General features: G+C 39.9%; 1 protein-coding gene across 1 annotated transcript; it reads left to right on the plus strand.

Annotated features, from left to right (window-relative positions):
* Positions 1 to 1,875: 1,875 nt before the first annotated feature.
* LOC106919083 (transgelin-like) lies at positions 1,876 to 10,017 on the plus strand. The gene is made up of 6 exons (XM_014989245.2): positions 1,876 to 1,923; positions 4,188 to 4,311; positions 8,052 to 8,238; positions 8,340 to 8,511; positions 8,612 to 8,714; positions 8,800 to 10,017. The coding sequence occupies exons 3-6, from the start codon at positions 8,059 to 8,061 to the stop codon at positions 8,951 to 8,953; spliced, it is 609 nt and encodes a 202-aa protein (XP_014844731.1). The 5' UTR covers positions 1,876 to 1,923; positions 4,188 to 4,311; positions 8,052 to 8,058; the 3' UTR covers positions 8,954 to 10,017.
* The last annotated feature ends 323 nt before the right edge of the window (positions 10,018 to 10,340 follow it).

Genomic DNA, 10,340 nt, shown 5'->3' on the forward strand with positions numbered 1-10,340 from the left:
ATAATGACCTGTCTGCTGCATTCCTTGTTTTTCAAGATGCTGTTTGTTGATCGATGCCCAATAAGCAACAGAATGTTTGGTTTTATTAAATTACACACAAGTGAGAGTTGTTTGCCAACTATGAAAATTCTTAAGAAAATTTGTTGCAATGGATTTAATTAAAGGGTATCAGAGCAACAGGGACTGGAGAAAAATGCACCAAGCGCTTTATTAAATGTTTTATTTTTTACGAAAAATATTTAAAAATCATGTATCTTATCCCTTTCCCTTTGCAGCTCCAACTATGTTGATTTAATTGTTTATTTTCCAAATTTGAAGCAGTAATTTGCCTTCATAAAATGAGACACTGATCTCAGTGAGAGAGACTCTGGGCACTAAGCACATCATAAAGTTAGCTTCTTTTTTTGGTTTCACTAGAATTTGGCTGTAGAATAATGCATATATTTTTGAAACAAACACCTGATTATCTGCTGATGGAAGGCAGTAAAACTTAATGTACATGGTAATGGAGATCAATAGACCTGCAGGAGAGAGCAGCAGCAGCAGCAGCACTGCAGCACTGCTCCGTGTCGTGCAGACTCTCAGTTATTGTTTATGTGTCCAGCAGTTTCGGACCAAAGAAAGCCCACCTCACTCCAAGTGTTTCCACCATTCTGAAACTCAAGAAATCACTCAAGCGGATCGTACAGGACTACATGACGCGTTCCTGGATGTGAGCGAAAAACAAAACAAAACAAAACAAAAAAAAACAGGAGCGGACTTAAATCATTCGCCTCCAAGGTTGAAAGCAACAAAACACTTAACTGCTTTTCTCTAAGCGTCCCCTGAGCTGCAATTCATCATCTCAGCCTGTGCGGTTCCTTTGTGTCCAGCGGGCTCAAATTTTACACCCTGATGACCCCACAGCGGTCTGACCACCGGCCGGCTCTTTTTCAATTAGCAGCTTTCGGTTTGATCATTATCACCCAGCGGTGTGTCTGTCTGAGTTTAGTTTAATAAAATGACCTGCGTTAGCTCATCTGTATGTTCTGGGGCTGAATGTTTTCTAAACCTGTCATATTTATGTTTTAAAAGGAGTCCCAGTGTTAGAAGGAAGAATGAGACGGCTGAACGAACGACGCTGAACTCTTTCTCATCTTCTAAGCTTCTTACCACCGTGTGCACTAATATAAGGTTTAAATGAGTAATTTTGTGTAGCATGTTGATTAAAGCACATCGACTTTACTTTAATGATATGACCTCTTGTTTTTCTCCTGTTGAAGAACAAGAAGTAGGCCTCCATGTCATGCCACGTCTCGATCCCATTAAAAACAGGAAGCCATGTACTGCTAAATAAAATTCCCTACATATTATAATCAATCTAAAAAAAAGTACAAATTTACATTCAGTTATATTTATTTTGAATTGTAGGGGGTATCAGTAGGTGTGGAAATGGTGATTTAGTAAAAATATAATACAATGTATTTTTTATATTTTTACCTTTCTTCCCACTAAATAATTGCACACAAAGTGTGTGTTTTATTTATTTATTTATTTTTTTGTAATTTATCCAATGAGCAAATATATTGCTGCAATAAAAATGTTTTTTTTTTTTATCTTAAGACTTCCTGTATCTCATTACCAAGGAAGCCAATAATTGTCTACCTGCTTTGCTTTGCATGCATTTTACTCCGTTTATCTTCAGAAAGAGAAATCTGCAGTATTTAAATAGCTAACTACTAACACTACCTTGATGTTAGCTATAATATTTAAGTTCCTGTTTGTTTTGTAATATGATTCTTCTTCAAAGTTGTTTCTTATGTGATCAGCACAACTGTCCTCAATCAATAATCACCCTCTCCACTATTTATACTTCCTGGTTTTCTGCGTGTTTTATCTCCTTTGTTTCCTGTCTGTTCATCTTGAGCTGCTGTGCTGCCTGAGGTTTGACTAGTTTCTCTTTCCTTTAATTGCTGTTTAATTTTCAAAGTCTCTGAAAACTAGAATCTGCCTGCTTTTGAGTCTGTTATCTTGACACGACACAGTAGAGGCAAAAATGAGCACAAGTTGCTCTGACTTTAGCAATTATGGGGAGGCAAACAAGGATCCTGACTGCTATTGCCACCTTTGTCCACCAGATGTTGCTAACGAGCAGGAACAAGCAGCTTAGTGTCGAGGATGAAAACGCAGCAAAGACAATCTGATCATTTTTACATGTGCATCATTTCAGAGAAGGACTGGTGAAAACAAAGTAAGGTTTCAACATGAGGGCATTCAGGATGGAAAGTGAAACGAAATGTTCAAAAACCAATGTCACACAAAGGTTATTGGTTGAACTGTGTGGGGGGAGGAGAAGAGGAAACGGTGTGCTTTAAAGGATTTTTGCTTTCACTTCATATTCACCCTCCTACATGTTGAATTTCCCATCTCTGTCTACTATATAATTTCACAATGTTGACATTTATTTTATTAACATGGACCACCACAAAGGACAACTTCAGGAAGTGTAAATGTGCGATCTACCCCCATGAATCTTTGCGTTTTAAAAAGGCCTTTGCTGCAATTTCAGCAGCACATCATCTAAAACAGGGGTGTCCAAAGTCGGTCCTCGAGGGCCGGCATCCTGCACGTTTTAGTTCTCTCCTTGGTGGTAGCAACAACCTTTTCAGCATGTCAATGTTCCTCTTGGGCCTACTAACGAGCCATCATTTGATGCAGGTGCATTAAACCAGGGAGAGAACTAAAACATGCAGGATGCCTGACCGACTTTGGGCACCCCTGATCTAGAGTGTTTCCAACAGCCTTGCACAGCTACAGAATGGCTTTAAAGAAACATTCAATGCTACAAAATGTGAAAGGTTTCAGAGTGTCTTATTTTAAAAAAGGTATTACAGTTGTTTAGTTTGCCAGTGTCGTCTTTAGCAGGGCTGCTGGATGATTTTCTTTCTCAGGTCAGAAACTTGTTACCATTGGTGCTACATTTGACTGGCAGCCAATCGGAAAGGCGAGCATGGCAAATGGCATTTCACTAAATCAAGTTTTATATTTTAGAATGACTGAAAAACATTAGATTTTTCTTTTTTTTTATTTATTTTTTTCCTGATCTTCCCTCAAACTTGCTGAGGCCTCCCACTTTGATGAACACCATTCTAGGTGTGCTGGCTAGTTTTCCGCCACACTCTTTTGCACGCAGCCCACACTTCTTCCACCTGTTTTCTCCTCTCAATTCTGAGGAGAGGCCAATTGATAATCTAGTTTTGGTGGGTAGCTGCAGCTCCTCCAGAGCTGCCGCTGGCCTCTTGGCTGCCTCAGTTATCCTAACTGGTGGTTATCCTTGGTGGTCGCACGGTTCCCACTTTCAGATGTTGAATTGAAAAGTTCCCTGCAACATCTTGAAGGTACTCTAGTGAAAGCCAAGGCGAACTGGCTGTGAACAGTTCATCATGTGCAGAAGGAATGAAACATGATTCTAAATCACAACCTGCCTGTTGGTGAGACAAATTGTGTCCTGTATGGGTTTTAAAGGATCACAGGAGTTGATTCGTGACGAGCTTCGACACTGCGCGTTTCTCGGAGCGTAATCGTATCAGAAACGATCCCATATCTTTGACAGGTTCACACTTGCTGCTGCCATCAAGAGATGAGAAGGCTGGAATGCTCCAGAGGGCAAAACATGCGTATCTGCTTGTTTACTAAAATGAAGAGCCAGTCTGAATTTTTGTTTCATGACCTATTCCTCTTGTTCGTCCTGACGGGGGGGGTGTTTCCGTTTCACAGCCGCCGGTTCTCTGTTTTAGTTTCAGACGAGCTTTTTAAGAACCACAAACACCACCGGCTTCAATTAAAGCGGTGCATAATCTCCCACATGTGCTTCATCGCTCTTTAATTACAGCAACTCCCTTCTCTCTGCTCCTTAAGCTTCTCCCGTCTGGAGGATGTTATCGCCCCTGCCTCGCCTCCCCTGCTTAATCCCATCTTGTTCTCCTGTGGTTGAGTGGGAAATTTGGAGAATTCTTTTCAGCGACCACACCACGCTCTCAAGTCACATGTTCTGCTTTTAATCCCCCCCTTCCTGTCCTTTTCCTAAAAAAGGAATTTCAATTTTAGTGAGGAAACAAAGTTGGAGCCTTCTGGGCGGGTCATGGAGTGAAATGAGAGGGTCTGAAGGCGTAACTGTTTGCTCTCTCTCTCTCTCTCTTTTGTCACAGGCAGGAGGAGGTGTTGCTGTATTTCTGCTGGCAGTACACTTTGCACCGAGCCGTGGAGGGAACAGGAAAACACAGCAGCACAAGGCCAAGTTCACTTCTATCCACCTGAAAGCTACAACACAACGTGAGTAAAATCACTTGGTTTTCCTTTTCAATCCGAGATCTTTCTGGTAGTTCAGATTCCTTTTTGTTTGCTGTGGGTTATTCCATACAGGGAGAATGAAAAGAGTTCAATAATTCAAGCACCCCACCCTCTTTCTTGCGCTCATTCCTTCTTTCCTTCACTGTTGAATTATGCACAGGTTTGGAGAAAATGTTCCATGTATTCCTTCAGGTTCAACCTCTTCAAGTTGGAATTGTCTATTTTAACCATTGTTCGCTTCACACACTGAATCGCAAGCGTCCAATTCAGGAAGTACATGCAGAACATTATCCATCATGTGCCTCATGTCAAGCATGAGGTGTTTTTTCTTATTGCGAGTGTGAGAAATCAGGTCTGGCAGAAATTAAACAAAAGCTGATATCGGCCCCTTTACTTGGATCTGTTATGTGATCTTAAACTCTGTTGCAACAACAAGTAAGTTGTGAAACGTTTCGTTTAACAGAAGATTGCAAGTTATGACATGAGACTGGGAGCAACGGTCTCACAGATGCAAGACCGTTGCAGGGTCTTCTGAGTTTCAGGTATAAAGAAGTATCTTTAGACAAACGTTGGTGGAAATGTGTTTAACACCAGGAACAAATGTGTACACATGAATTTGTCATTTTATTTGATAGAAAAGCAGGCGAGATTTAACTTTCGATAATGACTTGATGCAGCTCTGTTGCATATTGATCAATTATAGAGAACTTTCAGTAAACTCATAACTCGTGATTTGAAACCATAAGTATAAACGGTTATGGTTTCAGAACCAGTTTACAGAAATGGATTTGCACCACTTCTACATTTTGACGTACTAACAGCGATACGGGAGACGATTGGTGCCACAAAAAAAACATAATCTGGATTCTGATTGTCTCATAATCCAAATAACATTCTTGGGTGTGTCACTTATATTGCCATGTAAAAATAATTGCATAACTATTTCTTTTGTTATAGGATTTGCAAAAGCGGACTTTATCCACCCTGAAAGCGTGTCCCTTTGAGTTTTAAGACTAAATTAACTTGATGGTGCATAAACAAGACTGAGATTAGTCAGATTCCTCACCATAATCCTCTTCTGTACAATATGTCTAAAATTTCAGATTGTTTTTTCATTTGGGTGTAATCAACATAGAATAATGGCATAGCCCCTCTCCCACCTGTTGCTGAATATAGCTGCCTGAAAGACTTCTCCTTATAAGAATGAAAGTTTAACTATGAAACAAAAACTAAGAGCTCTCTTAAATGAACTTCAGCAGAAAGTTTGACTATTTTTTTTTTACACTAAAAGTGTAATGATGGATAAAAAGAAACTCAACAAGTTGTGGGTTTTAAATCTAAATAAGCTCTAATATTTTCTCTCATAGATTCAACATCTATAATGTTGGTTTTGACACTTTTGGTGCTTTTCTTTTTTTAAAGAAAAAAAATCCTGTACATTTTTCTTTCAGCACTTGATGCTGAAACGGTAAAATTGCACTAAATTTTCTTCAAAAATCTCATTGTTCCTTGTCTACACATTTTGTTTGCTCACGCTTTAAAATAAAGCCAAACTGAACTTGAACACGATTAAACAATTAAAAATGTATAGATGTCCTCGGTGACCTTGGCAGCAGAGTCGATATGACTGTCACTGATTATAAGATGTTCCCAGCAGCTGCTCCCCGTTTTTTTTTTTTTAAGGAGCAAAGATCCTCATGAAACATTTCTAAATCCCCCAGTCTGACACTTAAACACACAACTGGCTTGGAAACAATGCAATTTGCTCAAAAAGTGCCTTGTAATCTGAGAGTTTACATTGACTTTGTCATCCTCAATTTCTCACTGAGAATAAGTCCTGATGTTTGCAGCTGCAGCTTGTTAACCCGGGCATGCCAGAACGTATCTGATGAAACTTCTCCGATTGAGAAACGCACTTTAGATGGCTTTGGGATTTTTTTATTTATTTTTATTTTTTTACATTTGTTGCAACAAACTAGTGAAATAATTTAGAGGACAGGAAGAGATCCATCTGGTGGTGTAACCACTGAAACCAGAAAAAAAAAAAGACTGTGCAAGTGATGTTTAGCTGTTTCTGTGAGGATGATACGTCAAGCTATCATCACTTATTGTGCAAGTCTGAGTGTTTTGTGTTGCAATGGACAAAATGGGTATGTCTTTCTGTACCAGAGAACCTAATTTTAAAGCCAATCCTCCTGTAAAAACCCACGAGCGCATGCTTGCATTGATATTTACTTACAAAACATCACTTTTCATCTGTGCACGATTTAACTAACAAAAAAAACAGGAAGACTTTCCCATCACTTCAAATCATGTGCATAATGTTATCTGGTGTCGGTCATGAAAAACCAGAAATTGCAGGGTTTTGTATCCTTGACCTGCTTCCACACAGGCTGAGTATTGTTACAATTTAGCGGGCTGAATGCAGCGTTTGTCATTTTGAAGCCTGTTCCCATAGTGACGACCATAGTGTTTTGTTTAGATCCCTCCGTACACATAGCTACTTTTGTCAGGAAGGGGGGAAGGAAGTGACAGCAGAGTGAGCAAACAGGATGCAGGGAGCAGGGCGGTTCGACAGGAAGTTCATACAGCATTAATAAGTGAGACAGGCCAGCCACAATTGCTTGCAGAGAGCAACCGGGTTGTAATCCGCAAGACATCCATCACTTTAATTTTCTCGTGTTTGTTGGATAATTACACTGCCATGGCCTGGATAATGAAAACACCACCACTCATTGTCTTGGCCATGATTTGCAGTCAAAAGTTAAATGTGTTTTTGTATTGTAGAAGAGGACGCAGACTGTATTCCTATAAAGTTTCCAGAGGATTCATTGTTCCTCATTCTTCCCTTTTTTATTGAGAGAGCAACTGGTTTTATCTTTATAGTTTAATATATGCGCTTAAAGTGGCTTTCAAAAGCGCATGTACACTTCTGGTGCATTCTGACCGCAAACTGCGTTCTGTAAAACTCTAATCTAAAAAAAAAAAAATCTGAATTCACAAGTTGTTTAAATCTGACGGTGTGAATCTTAGTCAAACAGTAGTTCAATCTGATTCGATGAGCAGTGCGCTTGTGAGTAATTTTAGTATATTGCTACATGGTTTCAATTGGATTTAGATCTGGACTTTGACTGGGCCATTCCAAATCATAAGTATTTGATCTAAACCTTTGGTAGATGGAGCTGCTTGCTTACGGTCACTGTGCTGCTGGAAAGTGAACCAATCTCTAGTTTCTTACAGAATCAAACCATGCACTGATCAGTTTTCCCGAAACTGCTAAGCTAAAGCATCCCACAGCATGATGCAGCCACCACCATGTCACACCAAGAGGATGATGTGTTCAGTGTTCATTTATAAAACACGCCACATGTTTTATATGCATACTACATGGCTTATTGCAAACATTTAACAGATTTTCTAATGTCTTCAAAGATTAAAAAAAAAAGTGTATGTTAAAGCTAATGGTACAGACATTCCAAAATGGTTGTGGGAGGGAAAGTGAGAACAAAATATTTCTGCAAGGTACTATATCTGACAGAAACTAGTCTGCAACTACAAAAGAAAGTTATGCAATCCCAAATGGCATATAAATCTTGGGCTTTGGGTGTGCACAGTGCAAACATTTGGTTGCAAATGCTGCAATAACATGGACACGCCATCCTGCACAGACTTAAGGTTAATGAACTACCAGCTTATCTAACTCTCTCATTGACACCCAACAGGACCAATATGGCAAACAGGGGTCCATCGTACGGCCTGAGCCGTGAGGTTCAGAGCAAGATTGACAAGAAGTATGACCCGGAACTGGAGGAGAGGCTGGTGAAGTGGATTATTGCCCAGTGTGGCCCTGGCGTTAAAGAGCCCGAGAAAGACAAGACTGGCTTCCAACAGTGGCTCAAGGATGGATGTGTGAGTGTTTAGTCTGCAGGAATGTAATTATCTAAATAGGACTTAGTAAATCACACTGGTGGCAGCGTTAATGAGAGGGATCTGTTTCCTTCTGTGTTTAGGTACTGTGTGAGCTCATAAACAGCCTGCATGGAGCCAACAAACCAATTAAGGCCATTAAAACCTCCAGTATGGCCTTCAAGCAGATGGAGCAAATTTCCATGTTCCTTAAAGCCGCAGAAAGCTATGGAGTCATCAAAACGGACATGTTCCAGACTGTAGATCTTTATGAAAGTAAGAATCAGCAGACGCCTGAAGTGTGTTAGCAGAATTGTTATAGTATAAATGTTCTTCTTCTTGAATGTGTTCAAATGGGACTGTTGCATATTTGCAGGCAAAGACCTGGCTGCTGTTCAGAGGACCCTGCTGGCCCTGGGAAGTTTGGCTGTCACCAAGAATGATGGCAATTACAAAGGAGATCCTAACTGGTTCCCCAAGTGAGTTTAACACTTTTATTATCCTTGTGAATAAATCCAGACAAAAAAGCCTGAGGTGCTGAGAGTTGTGCTCGTCTGTGTGCAGGAAGTCGCAGGAAAACAAGAGAGATTTTTCAGAGGACCAGCTGAACGAAGGCAGGAACGTCATCGGCCTGCAGATGGGCACAAATCGAGGAGCGTCTCAAGCTGGTATGACGGGCTACGGACGGCCGAGGCAGATCATCAATCCCAACCCCTGAAGCAGGGCGGGTCTCATACGGCCCTCAGAGGTTCTACCAGGAGGGACAGAGAAGCTGTGACTCTGACTTTGGCCGTGAGGAGAAAACTGACCTTACCGGTCAGGAAAAACTGGACCAAATTAGGGACCAAAGAGAACCTGAGCACATATTACATAGACCTTAAGCTGATTCCTAAAGCTTGGTACATTGTAGATTTATAGCTGCTTGTCTCTTGTGAATTACATTTTTAAATCGATTAAGTTTCATTCACAACCCGAGAGGGAGTATGTTAAACTTCTGAAATTGGGTTTCTGTGGGAAAGTTGTGAACAAATACTATCTTGCCTGTAATGGGTAATGCACTTAGTTTTCATCTGATTAGTTTCCATGGAGGCTAATGCTAACTGCTAGTCAGAGTGGGCCCAATATTAATGGAGAGCTGCCATCTTAAAGTGGCTCTAATTTCAAATCTACTTTTTATGCAAATGCTATTTTGTAAATCTTCAAACTAGAATCAAATTTGCATTAGATTAATTTACACAAAGTTGTTTTAACAATGAGTTGGTGGTCTGTTACAATAACAGATTTATCCTGTCATTTACAAAATTATTGTGTAATAAGTATAACTTGGTAAAACCACTTTGCATTTCACATGGCAATGGTTTCAGAACCATAAGCTTCTATGTAGATTAAGTCTAATGCAAACATGATGGTGGTTTAAATGTTTCCAAAATGGCTTTTGCATTACCTGGTGAGACTGGAGTTATTTGAAGACGGCATCAATCCACTTTGATTTTGGCCCCATCTGGATTAACTGTTAGCTACAGGAAAGGCTATCCACTGAGAAATTGCAGAGAAATAATTCCTACTGGGAAGATATTGACGGTTCACAACCTCTCCACAGAAAATCGAATGAAAGTTCTGTGAATGCAAACATTTACGATTGTATCTTTCAGTGTGGCTGGAAAAAATGTCAAGCAACAATCAATTCTCTGTTCTCTCTGATGTTTCTCTATTGTAACCAGGACGCAGCTCTTTTTAAAAAAAAAAACAATAAAACTTCACCGGGTGGTGCATTCAAAGACATGCCAATGTCTGAGTAATACGTTTGCAACGCAAGAAGCTACAGTTTGAGTTATTAGACACCATGTTACTATCTGCATACTTCCAGTGTTGACTTTCTGGCAGTGATAAGTGTTTTTGGATGTCTGAGTTGTGAAAGTACTTTGAGACAAAACAAAGGTCATCATATTATAATTCAGCATGGAGAAAAATGTAAGCAAGAGAGCAAACAAAGTAAATTGCAGGATATGTGACCCATTACTTGCCCAGGAGCAATTTTGAGTCTGTGCTGGAACTTGGCTGAAGATTTAAAAAATTGATCTGTGACACCCAAAAATATTCACACC

This window comes from Poecilia mexicana, unplaced genomic scaffold (genome assembly GCF_051168715.1).
Source record: "Poecilia mexicana isolate PSO_F unplaced genomic scaffold, ASM5116871v1 scaffold_14, whole genome shotgun sequence".
NCBI classification, from domain to species: domain Eukaryota; kingdom Metazoa; phylum Chordata; class Actinopteri; order Cyprinodontiformes; family Poeciliidae; genus Poecilia; species Poecilia mexicana.

What these genes read in the sequence shown, in the direction of transcription:
- LOC106919083 (XM_014989245.2), top strand. Translation starts at nt 8,059, where the DNA reads ATGGCAAACAGGGGTCCATCGTACGGCCTGAGCCGTGAGGTTCAGAGC. An exon ending in AGTGGCTCAAGGATGGATGT is followed by an intron (nt 8,239 to 8,339) that starts GTGAGTGTTTAG and finishes TTCTGTGTTTAG; the next exon opens with GTACTGTGTGAGCTCATAAA. An exon ending in GATCCTAACTGGTTCCCCAA is followed by an intron (nt 8,715 to 8,799) that starts GTGAGTTTAACA and finishes GTCTGTGTGCAG; the next exon opens with GAAGTCGCAGGAAAACAAGA.